The sequence below is a fragment of the Myotis daubentonii genome, chromosome 13 (assembly GCF_963259705.1).
Source record: "Myotis daubentonii chromosome 13, mMyoDau2.1, whole genome shotgun sequence".
NCBI lineage: Eukaryota > Metazoa > Chordata > Mammalia > Chiroptera > Vespertilionidae > Myotis > Myotis daubentonii.
In genome coordinates, this window is record NC_081852.1 from 60,416,467 (window position 1) to 60,437,379 (window position 20,913).

A 20,913-nucleotide genomic window follows, 5' to 3' on the forward strand; every position below is an offset into this window, starting at 1 on the left:
GATTTCTCCATCCCAGCATGTGAAACATGACCTTTAACGGGCATATGCTTGTAAATCTTTCATTCTGAGTCCGTTTGAATATAAGGGCAAAAATCGTGTGATAAAGCATTTAAATTAAGTAATCGTTTTCACACTTTTGGCTCCTACAAAGAGTTTCACAGCTTCATTGTCATGAATTTTATATAAATATTCACACATTTAACATATTGATAACTTCGAGTGCATTTCTATGAAATTTTTACTAAAATATTTTCTCTAGAAACCTAGGTCATAGAGAGAATTCTATTTATTATTGCCAGAATGATATCAAAACACATGAACAGCGCCCGTGAACTGTGAGCATACAACACTCTGTGACAACAAAAATATCAAACGTTTGCTGTGGAAGCAAGCAGTGCACGCTTGTCTAGTGACGACGGTGGGAATAAAATTTTTAAAAGCATATTTAAGTGCAAAGTCTGTTTTTACTTTAAAATACAGGCCTGATAGAAAATCCCTATTTTCCAAAGCCCACGTCAAGTGAAAAATGGTTGCAGTGACAATGCGAATTCCATTTCCTCCGGGGCCCCTGCTCCTTGGAGGTGAACTAACCCCAGTCAAGGAGGCAGACACGCAGATGACTGTGGTAAATGCATAATGTGAGCAGGCTGACTTTTATTTTTAATAGGAGCCTTCATCGGTTTGCTGTTTAATTACTGTGCTAGCGGTAACAGTTGTATTTAACGTGGATATTTTCCCATAAAAGCAGCCCTCGTAATCATTTCAATGATAAGTGCTGTTTATCGGCAATAGACGCCCCATTCTATCCGACAAGGTCTGAGAGCGGCTCACGCTGTCTCTGTGGCTACCCTTTGAGCTTGGATAGGTTATGCAGTGGGACTACGGCGACCTTGAGTGAAGTTCACTTTTTACCTGATTCATGGAAACCTCAGGGACCGGAGGACCTGACCGCCTCAGGTCTAGGAGGAACGTTCAGGTCAGCAGGCTTCCCCGGAGGCCTTGGTGACCACTGATTACACAGGGACCAGGGATGTTCTTGGGGTCCAGCAGGCTCTGTTCAGCCCCGACCAGCACCTCAGGAGCTGGACCCATCAACCACATTCTCCTTCAGGAGGGGGATTTTAAGCGCCTGCTCTCTCGGGAAGTGTGAGGCCACAGAGGGGATCATGTGACTAGTCCAAAGCCAGCCCAGCGATCCCTGGGCGGGACCCACACTTGATCTGTGAGAAGGGCTCGAATCCAGAACCCGAAGAACCACGTCCCCTCTGCTGGCCCTGCCGTGGCTCACGGTCTACAGAAGAATCCAGAGCCTCATGTGTCCAGCTGTTCCAACAGAAACACACAGTGTGGACCAGTGTCCTGGACACCTCCCGCGGCTCCTGGCTGGCTTTGCTGACCCTCGCCCGTGGGTGACCCTGGCCGCACCTGGCGAGACTCCTGAGCTGACAGCAGAGGTGTGGACGTGCAGCCCCTCGTGCTCATTTTTTTCCAAATCAAGAATACAGCTGCCATATTGGTACTCTATCTCCTCACCCGGCTCAGACCCGAGCTCCCGACCAGGCCGACATGCACACATGACCTAGAACGTAAGTTAACAATGGAGCAAACACAGCCATTGTCTCACAGCGTCTCAAACAAAATCATTGTCAAGGACAGTAAACTCAGTGTAGGGTGGAGCACACAGCGATCGCGCTCAGATGAGCTGGATCCATTGTAATAAATTTCTTTAGGGCAATAATTCTCAAAATAGGGCCCATGCATATATACACATGTACATGTAAATATGTGTGTAGATTTGTCTATCCTAATATTTCAATGCATCTTGGAAGGAGTGAGAAGTATAGGTATAATATTATGGACAAGCTTTCTAGAACATTCTGATACACACCCCCCTCACACCCCTAGGTAAAGGAGCTGAAACGGGAGTAACTTGAAAAATCTATTTGCCTGGATGAATCACAGTTGAAACTTTAAAAACTCCTCATCCAAGACGTGGCTGCGCAGCCTAAAGAATCAGCAAGCGCTAACGACCATCGCCGGCGGGAAATGGCACAGTCAAATGGGAAACGATGAACTAAGACACAATCCGGATCCCGGCCTTTGGCCCCTGAAATTCACCAACATGGCCGAGTGCGGTCATCAGCAAGCTGAGGAGAGAGCAGCCGGTGCCCGAGTGTTTCCGAGCTGGCGTGGCCAGCCCCACGTCCACGGAGTCAGGACCAACCAGGACAGCGGCCGCCAAGAGCCAGCGCCCCGCAGGGACCCTGCAGAACAGCCACCTGTGGGACTATGTCCTCTCCGCTCAGGCTGGGAGCCCCACCCAGAGAAACCTCAACCCAGACGCCATCCTGGTCACCTAGCATTTCCGATCCGCTGAAGCGCTGGAAGCGACAGGGTCCAATGTGGCCAGGGACCAGGCAGCCCCGAGAGGGGGCGGGCGAGCCCCCGGGGGCCTCTCCTCTGGGAAAGGGAAGCGCCCACTGCTGGACCCTCTGCAGAAAGCAGCCTCCTCTCCAAAGAGCTCTGGACAGGGAAGTGTGACCGCTGGGGCGGGTCTTCCGCTCCCATGGGGGAGGGACCCTTCGATGGTTCAGCCAGAAAGGACCTCGGTGAAGCAGACTGCCTCCCCACCTCGTCGCCTCCGGGCTGGCTCTACACCCCGTAGACGGCTCGCTTCCAGCGATTTCTGCCCTCCTTTCGCTCTCAAACATCCCACTCGTCTTCTCTCTCGTTTCCTAACCCTGGGAACATGGGGTTTTTCTGTCCATGACACAGGCGCCTGGCTGCTCCTGCTGCTGGCCCCGCTCTGACTCCCGGCACCTGGACTTCCCAGCCACACCTGCTCTCAGGCTCTGGACCTGGTCTCTCCGTCTGACCTGGCCTGGGACCCAGGTTCCCACGTTTACCGCTCCGAAAAGGCACACGGCAGCTCCAGGGCTGAAAGAGGCGTTCCGGCAGCTGCCTTCCTTCCACGGACCTAAGAGCAGTGTCCTTGGCTGGCTCTCAACCCACCCGGGCACCCCTGCCAGCCCCACCAGTGACATCGCAGCAAGGCCAACGTCCGCATGTGCCCATTTGAGAGGGGGGACCGGTGATGACCTGCCCCAGAAGTGGTAAGTGCATCCCTGTTTCAGCCGCTCTCTTCTATGTGAGCTGGTGATGGTCTTAAACTCAGGGGAAAATATCCGCACCAACAGCTGGAAGTACAGCGCTGCCTCCTGCTGTGGTCACAGGGGGAGGGGAGACTAAGAAAACCCTCCGACCCCCAAGACCCTCTGAAGACTAACTTGCTGGATCCACCATGAGGAGCACCAACGGGCTCCAGACATGGACCGACGGGGGCTCCACGCCTGAGACCCCCCAGGCCTGGCTGGCTGGCTGTTTCCAGGACGTGAGGGTGGCCGAGGGTCTAGGGGCTGGAGGACAGCCCTGCTCGGCACCCAAGTGGGCTTCTAGCTTTAGTGAGGATGGAGGAAAGGGTGGCTCCCTTCCTCGCGCTGTCCCTGCCTCCCAGGACTCACAGCCTCCCCTGGAAGGCCCTGGGCTCTGGGACTCCCCAGGACACTGGGAGGGTAGCTGAGCCCCCTGTCAGGGCCTCTCCTGAAGTCTCTGGTGGGAATTTGGGGAGAGGCCCTTGGGAAAGGGGTTCTCAGAGCCCCATGAACGCGAGAATCCTTCCGAGGCTCCGTGCCGGAGGCTGTAGCCGGCAGGTTTAAAAATGCAGGTTTTACTACTGTCATGCCACCGATTTCATAGCTACAAGCTAATAGCTGTGACGAAGGAATTATTAAAGTGTTAAATATTTCATTTAAAAGGGAACATTGCCGTCACTTTAAAAAGAAAACTCAGACCTCATCTGTTGAAAACCATCATGTGTGAGATGGCACCGGGAGCACCGGCTAAGGGCCCAGCATCTCGCTGGGCCATCGGTGGTGGTGGTGGTGGTGGGGGTTGTGTGTCCCCAGCACAGGGCTGGGCCCCCCGGGCTGGCAGGTAACGCAGAAAGGCCGGGGTTAGCAGCCTGCCCGCCCGTCTCCTCTTCCCGGCCACGGGCAGCCTGTGCGCGGGAGGGCCTCCGCGGGCAGAGGGAGGGCTCTGAACAGAAAGAAGCGCCTGCGCCCGTTCCGAACGGGAAGCCGGACCTGCGGGTCCGCAGGCTGCGCTCCTGACTTCACGGTGAGACAGCGCCCGGCCAGGCGCCACCTCTGACTCCAGTGCTCCTGCCACCGGCCTCTCGGGCTGCGTCAGATGCATGTTACACTAAGAAGCTAAATTCATTTGTGAGCAAACCGAGAAGTTAGGGAGCGTTCACAGAAAATAGGTTGAAATGATATTTCATTATGAAAGAAACATTAAGCCAAGGTTTACTTCAAGAATAATGGCTTCACTAAAGAACGGTTTCTTGGAGAAAAATGAGTTCAAAATACACAGACTGGCCTTTGGGAGAGGTTCCCAGGGAGGACGTGACCTCCCCGATACGCATCCCCGTGCTACGAGGCTGCGAGCTCTCGGTCACAGAAAAGCGATTCTGTCCACACTTGAATAAACCAGCTTAGCAAAAACCGAACCCCAAACACAAGAAGAAAACGCCCCACCTGTAAAACCCCAACCCCAGAGGGAGCTCGGCGTCCTCCACGGCTCACCGTTCACGGTAATTCCTTCATGGCGCGGCCCCGTGCCCCTGGCTCCTGCCCCTGACAACCCCCTCTCCCCTCCCCAGGACCAGGCAGCGATCGGTTCCCTGAGAGAAAGCCCCAGCAGCTACCTGGCTGCTGCTCTAACTCCGGGAATTCTCTGAGAGGAGCTGAACCACCTGGCATTCCCAGCATCTGCTGTGTTAACCCGGCGGACAGCAGTGTCATGTGGTTCAGCTTCGCATGCATTTCTGTGGCTCCTTCCAAACGGAGGCAGCGGTTCACAGTGCACTCACCTCACGGAGGATCCTGCAAGGACAGGCCGTCTGGCCACGCGCAAGAGGGGCCCGTGGGCAGCAGGACAGGCCACGCTGCGGCCCGAGGGGCCAATGGCGGAGGGCCTGGGGCAGAGGTCACGAGCGGTGCCTTCAGGGCTTCCAGAAGGAAGAGTAGGGGACAAGTGGAAACAGGCAGACCTGGTCTCCTCTCAGAAGCCAGAACATGAGGAAACAATGACACACAGACGTATGCTCAACATACTCAAAAGTTAACATGCACAGAAAGGACACTTATTCCCCATTTAAAATGGCTCCCCCCCCGCCCCCCGCCCTTGCACAGAGGCTCATTTCTCTGTGTTAATCCCAGCCGCAGAGCTCCGAGGCTGCCCACCACCTCCGTGTGGGCCTGCCCTCTCCCTACAATGACACTGGCTCCTAGACACATGGCAGAGAGAGCAAAGCCCACAACGGCTGGACACACAGGGGAGTGGCACAGCCGGGGCCGGTGCCAATGAACTCTGTGCTGTCCACCTCCCTCCTTAAACTGTAACATCCCCACGCCTGGCTCCTGCCCAGGAGTGACTGAGCAGCGTGGGACACCCTGGGCCCGCAGCCCCTAACTGTGGGCAGGCGGGTGCTGCTCCCACCTCCCAAACCAGCTGGAGGGGGCACCGGTGCACTCAGATGTGCCCATCAGCACTGCAGGGCTTGTCTCATGGGGGGCGGGACGGGCTACTGGGGTAACTGGGACCTTCCTCCTTATCCCCACGGCTGCTTCCAGCTGGCCCTGGTCACCAGCCCTCCCATCACCATGACCTGCTGGCTGAGGAGATGGCCTGGCCTGGTGCGGGCCCAGAGCCGGGGACGCGGGGCGAGAGCGGCTGGTGCCCCTCTCCAAGAGCTGAAGACAGGCCTCCAGGACCAGACAGGCCCGCTGCTCCCCACCCCCTCAGAGGCACGGAACTGCTGCCCTGGTTTTGTAAGTTTTTTGTTCTGACAATTTCAAAACCTGAAATGTCTGCTCTCCATGTGAGAAGGAAAGCTGGTTGGATGGTTCTTTCCCAGCAGCGGAGAGAAGAGGTCATGGCTCCCAGATTCCCAGCTGCCTCTCTGAGTTCCTCGGCTCGCAGAGCATGGCCCCGGCACAGTCACCCACCCGCAATCAGCCCCGGACTCCTGGTGCCGGGGGGAGGGGCCCGAGCAGGCAGGGTGAGCACGGGGCCCTGTGGACGATGGCGGGTTCTGGACACGTGCAGAGCGCCGTCCAGCACCCCCATCCTAGAGCCCCCCGTGAAAATCTCTGGAGCCCCCACCGACAGAGACCTTCTGAACGACATGGGCTGACAGGCACCTCTTCTCAGAACTCCCCGGCTAGTTCATTATGTGCAAAAACGCGCAAGGTCTTCTCTGTTGACTGTGAGTCAACTCACGTGTTAGCTCAGCCTTTCAGGGGTTTCTCTACCCGCCCCCCTGCAAACACTGCTCCATTTTCAAGTTCGTTTTCGCTGAAAATCATAGTAGGAATTAGAATGCCATTAAACTTATTTGGTGCATTCCATTTTCAAGTTCAAGATTGCTTTAAATTTACCCTACCTAAAGTCTCAGGGTGATTCTTTAAGCACACGGCTGTATGCCTTCACACGGATATACCTGTATAAATGCTCACTTATAACAAAACTTGAAAAGTCTCTATGCAAAATGAACCTGTGTGTGGTATGTGTCTAGAATGACTTCCTGCCGTAGGTAAGAATTCAAACAAGAGCTTACAAAGGAACGCCTGGGAAAACGTTTTGGGATTATCAGACTGTTTGTGCCTCTGGCACACTCCACCGAGGCAACGCGTTCTCGGCTCATCCCTTAAAAGTATAACTTCTAACTATGGCAAGTTCGAGAAGTGAAGGTGAAAACTCATCCAAGAAGACTCTGCTGCTACCCAGGCTGATGTACGCGTCAGCCACTGGGTCGATGGCAGTGGCTGCCTGTCCACAGCCTCGTTTTCTGTGCTGTTGGCCAGTAGAGAGTTCAAGTTCACAATGAGCTCATTGAGAAGTTTACTGCCGCTCAGATGTGTTCCTGCTTAAACCTTTCCGCCCGCGAGAGTCCAGAGTCGGTATGCATGCATCATTTTCCCTGCCTTTGCCAAGAACTATGGGACCACGTGCCAAAACTAACAGAGCCACTGGGAAGCGGTGGGGCTCGCGCCCTCTGTCCTAACAGCATGGCCACATGCTGCCCGGGCAGAGGATGGAGGAGTATGGAGTTGGTCCAGTCCATAAAACACGCTGTGACGTAAGCGACAGCTCACGAGGCCGCTCCCTGAAGGAAGCGCCGCGGCGGCCGAGGTACTGACCTTGCAGGAAGACGGGGTGGTGGAGCGCAGGCACGGGGAGCTCCTGGAGGGCCGTGGGCTCCTGGAAGTAGGCGTCCAGCCAGGCCGCGCACTCCATCAGGGGCCTCACCGTCTCCTCTGGGCTGCCGAGCGGCTCAGGAGGGGCGGGGGCCTTGGTGGGGCTGCAAAAGTGATAACAGGAGGTTAATAAAGCTCGAGGCCCTGCTCCACACATCTGAAGAGCAAAGAGAAGACACTACCGCCCCGACGGGGGTCAAGGCTAGCTGCGGCACGAGCACCCACGTCTCCACTAGCTGTGCGACCGGCGTGAGGACAGCAGAGGCGCTGGAGGAGGGCCAGGCTGAGACCCGGGGAGTTTTCTCACCCACGAGTCCACCTTCCGCTTTAAGAAACATGACATCTTTGAAAACAGCAAAGAAGGAGGCCGGTGGGTCTGGAACCCCACCTCTCGGATGACGATGCCATGTCCCGTGGTGTTCGCCCCCTCCTAGGGGTGATTCCTAGGAACGGGGGTCCCAGGACACGGCACTTCTGTTTGGGGCTCTGAGCGCTTGTGCCGAGCCAGAAGCCAGCTGTGACAGAGCGATGACGACAGCACGGGAGCCACTCGAGGGCTGGTGTGCCTGTCCTTCTGCAGGACGAAAGGGTGTACGTTTGCCTCTACGGTCACCTGTCCTCAAGTCACCAGTGTTCGCTACCAAAAGCCTTTTCCAGAAATGCTAGGGAAGTAATTGCACTGCTCCTCACCCTCTCACCTGCCCACCCCCGACAGAACAGCACGTCCCCGAGTTTCCAATCGCCTGCGCTCTTTCAGGGGCATTTCCTCCCAGTCCGCTCTCCGTCTGCGGAGTCTCATGCTTGACGGTGTCTGTGTGTGGGTCCTTCCGGGTTTGTGATTTCAGTTACAGGACCATGACGTCCATGCGTGGGGTTTCCATCTGCTCCTTTTCCAACGCCTACTGCTCATTGCGGTTGCTAATCTCCCTTTTATCTCCTTAAGTTGAAAGCCATGTACTTAGGCTCCCTTCAGTGGGCCTGTTTGGTCCGGCGGGTGCCGATTCTGCCTGCGGGACCTGCAGCCGCCCCCACGGAGCCGACCTCTCGGCAGGGGCTGGTTTCTGGGTATGTGCTCCGCTGGAGCAGGAAGATGAGTCCCAGTCCCGCAGGCGACTTTCTTGCCCACCACCAGGCCCGGACATAGGGCACACGTCCTGGGTGCTCCAGGCCTGGCGGGCAGTTGCTCTCATTTCCCTTCCAGATGCTACAGCTGCTGAGCCTTCTTGGGATGGCAGGAAAGCCGCCAAAACACAGGTACGGAGGCTCTTCCCGGAGCCCGGCCGCCTCCCTGCCTGGGGCCCCGCCCGGAGGCAGGTGGGGGAGCTGCACTCTGCAGGCTGTCTGTCTTCAACCTGCTCTCACGGCCCCTGGGAGAGGCCAGCACCTGGCCACGCGGCCCAGCACAGGGAGGTGAAGAGAGCCAATGCACCAAGTCCCCGCCTTCAACCCATCGGGGGGACTCCCTCCTGAGGAGACCAGCGAGGGTCAGGGATCCCCTCAAAACCTCCCATGACCACCTGGGTCTGGCCGCTCCTGCAGAACCCAGATGGGGCTGGGGTGCTGGTCAAGGATCACCGTTGCTGGTCTCCAGGGCTGTGGGGCCTGCTGTCCGTCAGGCACAGAATCGGGGTTCCTCAGCGAGGGGTGGACACTACGGGAGATGGGCGTCTTCATCCGAGAGGTGGGGTTCCATACCCACCGGCCTCCTTCTTTGCTTCCAGACTCACGTCTCCTGACTCAGATACCCCTGTGACACAGGGTGCCTCAGGCACCCCATGGCAATGCCCACGCCGGTGGCCGCACCCGCTGCTGCTCAGGGAATTGAAATGGGAGCTGGGTTTCCTAGCATTTCCCATCCTCAGAGGACATTTGAAGAATTTTTATAGTAGTGAAATTCATCTGAAATTGATTTTTTATGCTTGTGCTAAAGACCTCAACCTCTGCCTTACTCTGTGGCTCTCCTTTTTAACTCTTTCTCTATTGGCGTTAGATTACTATTCATGGGCGAAATGTAATTAAGCAGCTTTGATTCTGGAGCCAGGATTTATGATGCTACATTTAAAACGAATGACATTAAACACACACATAAAACCAGATTTTTAAAGCCACGACACAAATTTCCATTTCTACAATAAAATGAAATTTATTCTCTGCCCTACCCTCTCCTCCAACCTCGCCCGGCTCGTCCCTGAGAGAGCTGTGGTGTGACGGTCTCTGGGCGTTGCTGACGGCCACTCAGATCACAAAGGAGGCCCTTCGGCTCCACTACCCCTCAGCCCTGAAATCCCGGCCATGGGGGGCCCTGAGCCCCATGCTCGCTTAAACCCCACACCCAAGTCTCCCCGGGGAGCCAGGCAGCTCCCCCACCACGGCCACCAATGGTTCAGGTGCCAACGTCGAGGACAGGAGGAGCAAGAGGCGGTTTAAACTTGAACTGGGCCCCACGACTCCCTTTCTGGGTGGCCGTAGGTATGTTGCTTAAATTGGAAGTCAGTTTTTAATGGACATCCTAAGACCTTCCTATTTGGGTCTGAAATTAATGTCAGAACCTCAACAAGCCCACAGAGGAATTTACTGTAGTATTTTAAAACACCCATCAAAAACACAGACATTTTTATGTCAATTTCCAACTCCTCCCCCATAGAAGGTACATGTCATAAGAACTGTATATTTTTTCTTTTTAAAAATAATTGATTCTTAAAAATACATCAGCAACAATAAAACATTTTTAAAAGACAATTTAAATAGTACACTTGGCAGACTAGAATGCCTTAAAAAAGCCTACTTACTTTCTCCCTTAAGTGTTCAAATTATGAAAAGAAAAACTGTATTTTAGCAACACTTTAGCATATCATTAAAAATCCCCACTGTTTGACAGATGAAGATAAAAACACCCCAAAAGTATAGATGAATTATCAAGTCCCTAATGATTGCAAAACAATTACAGGATGCAGGGCAATCTAGTTAAATTTTATTCAAAAGCTTACCACACTTGTGTTTTCTTTTATTTTTCTATCAAGAAACCCATGAGGCTTAAGCACAATTCATTATGTATGAGACCCCACTTGCGGTGCCTGACTGTTGATTAATAGCAAAGTTTGCTGTATGTACATTTGCAACATTAGATGCATACAATATGCTAACTTATTCTTTCACTGAAACTAATTATTTACAAAAATGACTACTTGAGACTACAATTTATTAAATGCATGCATCCAGCCTCAGCTCGGCCCCCAAAGACAGCCCGGAATGAAGATCTTTTACTCGATGTGACAACTTGTAGAAATGCAGTTATTAATATTGTAAATGTGGCAAATAAAGAGTTCAAATAGCCTCCTGTCCACGCCGCCGCTGCTCTTCTCCTCTGAAGCAGCGAACAAAGCAGCGTTTCAACGTCTCCCACACGCGCGAGGCACATTCCTCTTTCCTGGCGTAATTCAGCTTCTCAGAAAGAACATGCTCAGACGTTAGGAATGAGTCGCTTAAAGAAAGAGCAAACATAAAACAGGGATAAAAAGTCCTAATCAAATTGCTGCTTACGTCGATTTATTACAATTCTGTCAGTAATTAGTTCACTTCTTGAAAAATAGCCGTAGAAATAAAACTTTTAAGGAATCATTCCATCACTCTCATCAAATTCTGTGTATTCCCACAAGGGTACTTTGCCCCTCCCCGCCTGCCTCCCCCGCTCCCCCCCCCCCCCCCCGCCTGGATCTCTGGGGTTAGGTAACTTGGTATGATTCAATAATTCTCTTCCCACTCCCAGAAAAGAAGGGACACACTAGTGCAGCGGTTCTCAACCTGTGGGTCGCGACCCCTTTGGGGGTCGAATGACCCTTTCACAGGGGTCGCCTAAGACCATCGAAAAACACATATATAATTACATATTGTTTTTGTGATTAATCACTATGCTTTAATTATGTTCAATTTGTAACAATGAAAGTGGGCGTCACCACAACATGAGGAACTGTATTAAAGGGTCCCGGCATTAGGAAGGTTGAGAACCACTGCATTAGTGCAAAATAAGAATCACAGATATCTCTTAGTGGATGGAGATTTCAGATGGGGCATCTGGTCAACCACGATTGTCTTTCGGGCTGACTCTACAATGCACATGGCCCGAAGAGGCAGCCACCTGCTCTGAGCATCCTCCTCCACAGTCTGCAGCTGCCCCTTCTAATGCCCTCGGAGCCCCTGGGTGGCCTTGCTCTGCTGCTGGGGGTGTGTGCTACTGCAGGCTTGGGGTGGGGGTGGGGGGACAGGGAGGGACAGACCCTTTCCTTCACATGCCAAGATCAGGAAAATCAATGTCTGTGCCCCAAAGGCCGGATGATCGTGCAGAAGGTCATTATGCTACCAATGTCCCTGTGCCAGTCAAATTTCGCAAGGACACCTAAGGAGAAGAGGGCGTGGGTTTCAAACAAGGTCCTGCTCTGGGACATATAATTTCAGGGACCTAGAAGGACTGAAACGTCAGAGAGAGGGGCTTTGCTTTCTACAATTAACAAGTGGTAAGAGGAAAAGTAAGAAGTACCAGACGGGAAAATCTCAGGGCATGCAGCCAAGGTGGGTAAAAGATGGTTGGTTTCCTACCACCCAATTTACTCTCCTGACTCTCAATAACACAGCCAACATCAGCCACAGTCAAGGCAACTCACCACCAAGTCCCCGCTGAGAGAAAGCCTCACTGTCACCCTTCATGGCACTTTGGAAGGTGGAGTCAATGAGTAACACCGAGGATCACCCACATAGGAACAACTCGAGGGGAACCTTGTATAAAATTTCATAGCTGCCACTTATTGAGTGCCCAGCACGTGCCAGGCTTATCACTGAAAGTATGTTCTATATTCATCCCTCCCAGTAACCCTGAGGGAGGGATTATTATCTCTAAGTCCTAGAAGAGGTCCAGAGGTTCTAGAATAATAACTTCACCAATGCACAGGGAGGCCCAGGATCTGCACAGAAGTCTGTCTGATTCCAAGGCCTGACTCTCCAGACCATCCCCATGGAACGGAAGACTCTGGCTCATCTTTTTCTTAAATGGAAACAAAGGGTCAGCCCTTCTCATGAAAAGTCCATATGGCCACATGACCTATTCTTTCTTTTCTTAATTCTCACCTGAGGACACGTTTCTATTGATTTTTAAAAAATATTTTTTATTGATTTCAGAGAGGAAGAGAGAGGGAGTGAGAGATAGAAACATCAATGATGAGAGAGAATCATTAATCGGGTGCCTCCTGCACGCCCCCTACTGGGGATGGAGTCTGCAACCTGGGCAAGTGCCCTGACTGGGAACTGAACCATGACCTCCTGGTTCACAGGTTGATGCTCAATCACTGAGCCACACTGCATGGGCTCTTTTGATATTTAGAGAGAGGGAGGGAGGGAAGGAGTGAGAGAGGCAAGGAGGGAGAGGCCTATTGAAAGACAAACGTAGATCGGTTGCCTCTCGTTAAGTGCTACAACCTTGGATCGAACCCACAACCTTTGTGGTTTATGGGATGATCCTACAATCAACTGAGCCACCTGCCAGGGCACATGCTCTATTTCTGATAGCATATACGCAGTACAGCATTTGGATTTATTCTCTTCTATGTTTAGGTGGCTTCTGTAAACTTTCCCCTAATACTCAAGACTACAATCTAGGACAGCCGTGGGTAAACTATGGCCCATGGGCCGGATCCAGCCCATTTGAAATGAATAAAACTAAAAAAAAAAAAAGGACCGTACCCTTTTATGTAATAACTAGGGGCCCGGTGCACGAAATTCGTGCACTGGGTGTGTGTGGGGAGGGGAGTGTCCCTCAGCCCAGCCTGCCCCCTCTCACATCCTGGGACCCCTCAGGCGTTGACCCCCATCACCCTCCAATCGCAGGATCGGCCCCTTGCCCAGGCCTGATGCCTCGGCCAGAGGCATAGACCCCCATCACCCTCAGATCGCCTGATCGGCCCCTAGCCCAGGCCTGACGCTTCCGCCAGAGGTGTCAGGCTTGGACAGAGGACCCCCATCTTCCCCCGATCACTGGCTCTGGCCCCCACCCAGGCCTGAGGCCTCTGGCCCAGGAATCATGCCTGGGCAGGGGACCCCCATCTCCCTCTGATCGCTTGCTCCACCTCCCGCCCAAGCCTAACGCCTCTGACCCAGGCTTCAGGCCTGGGCAAGGGGACCATCATATCCCCCCAATGCCCGGCTCAGCCCCCCACCCAGGCCTGATGCCTCGGCCAGAGGAGTTGACCCTCATCACCCTCCGATCACCAATCACCGGATCGGCCCCTTGACCAGGCCTGAGGCCTCCGGCAGAGGTGTCAGGCCTGGGCAGGGGACCCCCAGCTCCCCGCGGTTGCAGGCTCCGCCCCTGCCCAGGCCTAACGCCTCTGGCTGAGGCGTCCGGCCCGGGCAGCGGGGACCCACAGCTGCAGCGGCCCCGCGGTCGTGGGCTTCGCTTTAGGCCCAGGCAAGGGACCCCTAGCTCCCGGGACTGCCAGCTTCGACCGTGCCCAGCTCCCATCGCTGGCTCCACCCCTACTTCCTGCTATCACTGGCCAGGGCGGCAAAGGCGCCTGATTCTCCGATCATGGCTGGGGGGCAGGGCAAAGGCGGCCCCAGGGCCGCCTTTGCCCTGCCCCCCAGCTCTTAGCTCCCCCCTGGGTTTCCGATCACTGTCAGTGGCAGGGGGCTTCTTCCTGCTTTCCCTTTTGCCTCCCTGCATTGTGCCTACATATGCAAATTAACCGCCATCTTGTTGGCAGTTAACTGCCAATCTTAGTTGGCAGTTAACTGCCAATCATAGTTGGCAGTTAACTGTCAATCATAGTTGGCAGTTAATTTGCATATAGCCCTGATTAGCCAATGAAAAGGGTATCGTCGTACGCCAATTACCATTTTTCTCTTTTATTAGATAGGATGTTTACTTCGAATTTTTATTAGTTCACACAAACACTCCATCCATGCTTTTGTTCCGGCCTCCGGTCCAGTTTAAGAACCCATTGTGGCCCTCAAGTCAAAAAGTTTGCCCACCCCTGATCTAGGACCACTGCCTTATTCTACAAAGACAATGGAATTTGAGCTCTGTTACGTTCTAGACCAGTGATGGCGAACCTATGACACGCATGTTAGAGGTGACACGCGAACTCATTTTTTTTGGTTGATTTTTCTTTGTTAAATGGCATTTAAATATATAAAATAAATATCAAAAATATAAGTCTTTGTTTTACTATGGTTGCAAATATCAAAAAATTTCTATATGTGACACGGCACCAGAGTTCAGTTAGGGTTTTTCAAAATGCTGACACACCGAGCTCAAAAGGTTCGCCATCACTGTTCTAGACGCTTCTAGAAAGAGAGATGAGGTGCCCACACTATAGGGTTTTTAGGCTCGCAGAGCGTGGTCCACTGGGCATCCCTGCTCCACACCCTTCATGGGAGGCCATGCTTCTATTTAAATGCCTCCATAACCAGTCCACACAGCCCAGCGTTTCTTTACACAAGTGGGAGGGCTAGGTCTCAGAATGTCCCAGGGCCCACCCTCTTCCCCATCCTCAGCCCTCTGGAAGCAGGCCCGGCATGCTGAAGGACAGAGCTCGGTCTAGGTGTCTTGGTCAACCGGCAGGGCGGGCCCCGTGCTCAGGCCGCTGTGGGCCTGGGCTCCATCAGGAAGTCCGATGGATGGGCTCCCCACGAGGGCTGCTCTGGGAACTGAACGGAGAGCCACGCAATGTCCCCGAGCCCCAAAGCCAGCCCTGGGGTCCCGTGTGGCAGGCAGGGTGCCCGGTGCCTGCAGAGCGAATGAGTAGACGAGAGGCACTGGTGGAAACGAGGCCCACAGCGTGTGCAGCGAAAACACCTGTATTTCAGATTTCATTTTCCCAATGAATAATTTGCTGAAAACCGCTCCCTGGGGGGAGAAAACCCGCAAAGATTTTCTAAACAGGGAAAGCAACCTTTCTCAGCCTCTCCAGCTTCTGCAGCCGGTGCCTCGTAACGGAGTTCCTGAGGTCTGGGGGGTGGTGGGGAAGGGGGGGGCGGCACGCGTCACCCAGGCCTGGGCCTTGGATGGGCCCTCGGTCAGAGCCTGGAAGGGCTCCCGATGTGAAGACACAGGGCTTAGTGGCTTTCCTTCCTGCTGTCCTAGTCCGACTCCTGGTACAAGGCCGTCCACTGGGCATGAGAGGAAACGGAAGAAACCCCAAACAAACAGCAAATGCTTGAGCCTGACCTGCCTGCTCGGACTGGGGGGAAGTCTATGGAATCCAGGGGCCACACACATTCGCCCGGGGCCTCCCCGGGCACCCTCCTCCTTCCACTTTCAGGTTCCCCTGCCTTCCAAGGGGTGCCCATTGGGTGCTTCAGAGAGGAGGGGGGAGCTCTCAGTGGGGAGCACCCCTCAACCGCCACCTGTGACACGTGGAGGGGACCAACCAGCAGACCCTGCTGCAGGCGCTGCATCTCAGGGACACTGGAGACCACAAGAAGTAAGCCCCCTCCATGCCCAGTGAGGTTCTGGGCTGGGTGCTGAGCGAAGGGGCAGAACAGGCCAGATGCCAAGCTCGGGGCAGGGGGCCTGGGCCCACCTGAGCCAGGACGCCCGCCTCTCTCCAGCCCGTCCACAGTCACGTCGTCTCCGGTGCCGAGCAGCTTTTCACCTGCCATCTTTTTCCGGAACGTTTCACCTTTGAGCCCCCACAGTGAGAAATGACATTCTGGGACAGGCAGGGTGAAAACATCCCCGCCCCCTAACGTGCTTTACGACGTAGCTCTCTGCACAGCTTCGAGATGGCTTCGCTCAGATGCAATCCAGAAAAAAATTACTTTTCATCTTAGCAAGGGAATATATCCTAATTCCAATGTTAAAATAATAACGATTTTCTGAAGACACTGCCTCTTTTCTTTTAAAGGCATGTAATACATGAGGACTGACCCCATTAACTTGTGTACTGGGCTCATTAATAAATAATCCTGCCACTAAATTACCTGTCTTGTAAATTGGTTTGTACAGTTCTAAATAAATAATAGATACTCCCTGTTATCAAACACGATGGAGTTTTTTAAGAAGAGCATGGCGTATGGTGTCAGACAGTGATGGCGAACCTCCTGAGCTCGGCGTGTCAGCATTTTGAAAAACCCTAACTGAACTCTGGTGCCGTGTCACATATAGAAATTTTTTGATATTTGCAACCATAGTAACACAAAGACTTATATTTTTGATATTTATTTTATATATTTAAATGCCATTTAACAAAGAAAAATCAGCCAAAAAAATGAGCTCGCGTGTCACCTCTGACACGCGTGTCATAGGTTCGCCATCACTGGTGGAAGACAACACGGCGGCTTCGTCGGGAACGGCTTTGGGAGGCTCGGCCCCGCAGCGAGCCCACTCACGGTCCAGCTGGAACGCGTTAGCCGGTGAGCGTAGCTGCAAACACTGCATTTAATATCAGACAAGTACACTGACTGTATGTTAGTGGCCAAAAAAATCTTAAGCAACTATTAAATGGACAGTTAATGTAACTGTATTTTAAAACACTGAGGTCATATTTAATTTTGAATTGAAACTCTTAAAATGTGCTTTCTGGCGAGGATGTGGAGTCATAAAACAACGTTGACTACAGAACAACGCTGAGACGTTATTAAAATAAATCTTTTTTCCAGAGCACTCATATTTGCAAGGAGTGGATTACAAGCAGCAGAACACATTTGTACAATTCAACAAGGGCTGTCACTGCCAGCCCGTGCCCCACTTTTCCATCCGGAGGATGACGTCACCCGAGGCCAGGAGGATGCCCCGCCCGCCTGCCCCGCCTCCCGTGAGCTGGCTGCTCTCCCCGCACCCAGCCTTCCGTCCTGGGCACTCCAAGCAGCAAAGCCCGGAGGCCTTCAACCCCAAGTCCACCAGCAAGGGACACAGTTACTTCAGCGGGGCTGGGGCGGGGAGGGGGTGCATCTAACCAGACCGAGCAGAGGCAGGTGGAGAGGAGGAGGAAGGACGGGGTAGGAAACACGCCAGCGGCAACGCCAGCCGGTTACAATCCCCTTCAGGAAGCGCCGATTTCTCCGGGAAGCAGGTGGGAAGTCTGATTTTAGATGCCTTTCTCCGCCGCTTAGAAAATCAATGCCGCCCTCTGGGAGGCTGCCACACTCGCTGGACCGTGAGCTCCCTGCCTGGACGGGTTCCCGGCCCTCCCGGGGGACGGAGAGGGGATGTCACAGGGCTCTCGGCAAAGACAGGGCAGCGTTGGTTACAGGTGCCTCTGGCCGCCACGACAGGGACAGCACTTCTCAGAGCCGAGGCCTGGCTTGACCCTTGAATCCCTGCACCCCGAGCTTGAGAGGGGCAGAGGGGGAGGAAGACAGAGACCCCACTGACAACGGGTGTGCTGGGAGCTTGGCGGTGCCCTGCTGCCCGTCCTCTCCCTGTGCCCACGCAGGGTCCCCAGTCCCCGGGGGCAGGCCTCTGGGCCGCCTCACTCTGCCCAACCGCAGCCGTCGATGCTCTGGGGGCTCTCCTCTCTGGTCCCAGACCTCTAGCCAGGGGTGGGGAACGGCCAGCCCGCGGGCCATATGAGGCCCGGGAAATCATTTGGTCCGGCCCTGCCAAGGCATTAGGGGGGAGTTAATTAAATGTTGGACCAAAGAGAGCAGGCTAGTTTTTAAGTTGATGATTTTGCGTGGCCCACGAATGTTATAAATATCCACATGGCCCTGGGCAGAAAAAAGGTTCCCACCCCTGCTCTAGCCCTTCCCAGCCTGGGCCTTCCTGGAGCCCACACAGCCCTCACCACTGGTGACCGTGCGCCCGCAGAGGCCCCAGGGCCCGCGAGCAAGCTCCATTCCGACTCGACTTTTCGCAGGCTTCCCCCTGCGTCTCGGGCCTGAGTAATTCTGGGATCCTTTAAAAAGATGAGGATTCTCCGGTGCTCAAGCAAATTCTAGTCTGAGAAACAAGTCAAAAAGGGGAAGTCTTCTACAGTATGCATAAAAATCTTTCAGTTGTCAATCTGCATTGCAGAAGCAGCGTTTTACCTGTGTAAACAGTGAGGGGTTTATTCTTAAAGGTCTTCATTGCAATGAAAACACAATGTAAAAATCCCCGAGAACTCGGGCATCCCTGGAGACGGGGACTCGCCTCAGGAGCAAGAGCAAGGTCAAGGGCAGGGCTGTGTCTGCGTGCACCTCTGACCTCCCCGCCCCCTTCTGCTTGTCCCAGGTCTGTGGCATGAACTCAGAGACCGCAGGACAGGTGCAGGCACCGAAACCATCCGAAACTAGCAGCCACAGGCGGCCTCGCTTGCCACCGACGCGAAAGACTGCGCTGGGAACACGCTTATTCCGGGGAGAGGGGTCCTGGCAACGGGAGCAGACCTGTCCCCTCCCGGCCTGACCACGCGCTCAGCCAGGACCCTTCTCCCAATGGGAATGGCCCTCTGCCCGGTGCCCATGTCCCCAAAGGGCTGGAAAACGGCTCAGAACACAGACCAAACGAGCAGAGAAGAGGGCGGAGGCTGGCGCAATGCGCCCTCCACCCTGCGACTCCCTTCTGTCCACGTTTCTCAGGGTGAACCAGAGTCAGACTTGAACATGAACACCCGACTCTCGAGCTCCCATCTCCTCTTTGGTCCCCCGTCCACCTCACGGCTAGTTTATTAAAATCCAACATCTTCCTGCTGATCACCACGTAGGGGATTGGACACGTTAACTCCTATCCCAAGGACCAGGCCAGCAACTCCCGCATCAGCGGGGGCCGGGGGGGGGTGGGGGGGCTCCCGGGCTCAGGAAACAGCCCCGCCTGCCATTTTTATTAACTATTTCATAGGAAAAGAGTGAAATAAAACATATATATATATATATATATATATATATATATATATATATATATATATATATATGTATGTATTAGGAATGGGTGACTCTGTTGAACGTTTTAAGGAACAAGGATAACAAAGAAATGTGGGTTTTTCTTTCCCTAAAAGAACAAAAACCTGCGCAATAGCAGACAAGGGCTTCCTGAGCCCAAGGAAAAGCGGGTGCTCCTGGGCCTTCGAGGCGCCTTGGCTGCTCAGGGACGGTCAGGGCAGGCTGCCTCCTGGACCCAGTGGGGTGGTGTCCATCCCCTCCAGGGTGTGAGTGCCTGCGGAGCAGCCACGACCTTTGACCTCCTGGACCAGCTGCTGGGGGAGGGAAGGATGACGCCAATGCAGGCCACCCCTGAGTAGCCCACAATCTCCTCCATGCGCTCTGGACGGGAGGCCGCCCCTCGGACAGCTGCCGGTGCACTGACGCGTTTGTGCTCGGGCAGGTGCTCAGGGAGACCCCTGGCTCTGCCCAGACTCCTTCTCAGAAGGTGCCCGCATCGGCCTGGATGCCAGAGCGCGAGCTCTCCCTTCCTCCCTCTCCCTCGGCCCCCAGCGTCACCCTCCAAACTCACGCCTCCATTTCCTGACCTGCCACTCGCTCATGGTACCTCACATTATCAGGCACAGAGAAAACATGTCCCTAAACTTCATAGCAAAGACCAGGCCGCCACCGTCTTCCTGTCTCAGTCATGGAGACTCATCCTCCAGGTCCGCCTGGATGGCACCGTGGGGCCCAGGTTAGAGGCGGAGACCCCTAACAGACGGGCATTCCCTCCCGGCTGCTGCTGCTGAACGGAGCCAGCTTCCTGTGGCAAAGCCCTGTGCCCTGACAGGAGGACCAGGACAGAGTGACACGGAGGGGGGCCCTCCTGGTCTCCCTGGGACACCCTGCCCGGGAGCCTCTGTCCTGATGATCGGTATTTCCCCTGGATCGGGGCCAGCGGGAGCTGGTACCACATGCACCATCGCCTGCTTTCATTCACAGATTTAACCAGATGCTTTAGAGAAGAAACGAGATGGAAGACACACAGATGTCCTTGGGAGGGTGTCCACAGAGGTGAGCAGAGCTGCAGGAGCCGAAAGCGGGTCCACCTCCCTTCCAGGCCCTTCCAAGCCCCCTGGCCGGCGACCCCGTGCGCTGGGGCCGCCCCTGTGTCGACTCCACGTCCAAGAGGAGCCAATGACTACTTCATTGCCCCCGCAGCCAGTCTAAAGCCAGATGATTACCATTCCCTCCCAAAGTGTAATCGAGGCACCAACACCTTCCACCCCACAGATGCAACCATCCAAATGCAGCCGAGGGGTGGGGACTGGCAGGAACGCGTCCCTTCCCCACTCGGTGAAGTGGCTCCGATAGCTGTCACTAACACCAAGGGGTTTATTAATAGGCAGAAATTAATTGTATGTAGACTGAATTAATGAGATGGAAAAACATGCATATTTCAGCGAATGCAGAGGGGACGGGCTCGGCCGCGGCGGCATCGGTAATGAGGTGCCTGGGCCCCGGGACGGCGCGGAGCCGCTCAGCCAGCCGCGGTTCTTTTGTGATCGCGGGGGCTGGAGGTACCATTACAAAAATCCACTGTGAAATGTAAACACCACGCAACTGTTTTGAGCACAAAGTTGACCCCCGATGCGTCTTCTGTAGACTGCCATCTACAGATTTATAAATAAATGATTAGATGTAAATTCTCCTGAGGATTTTCCTTTTCCACAGCAATTACAGGAGCAGATTATTATCATGC

The 20,913-nt window shown here is 54.1% G+C and overlaps 1 protein-coding gene across 2 annotated transcripts in view; it reads right to left on the minus strand.

Moving 5' to 3' along the window:
* The window catches only part of MGMT (O-6-methylguanine-DNA methyltransferase), a 157,372-nt gene that overhangs the window by 20,214 nt on the left and 116,245 nt on the right, over nt 1–20,913 (minus strand). For both annotated transcript variants that reach the window (XM_059661715.1, XM_059661716.1), the window contains exon 3: nt 7,263–7,423. In XM_059661715.1, the coding sequence (XP_059517698.1) occupies nt 7,263–7,423 (161 nt within the window). The remainder of the gene's footprint in view (nt 1–7,262; nt 7,424–20,913) is intronic.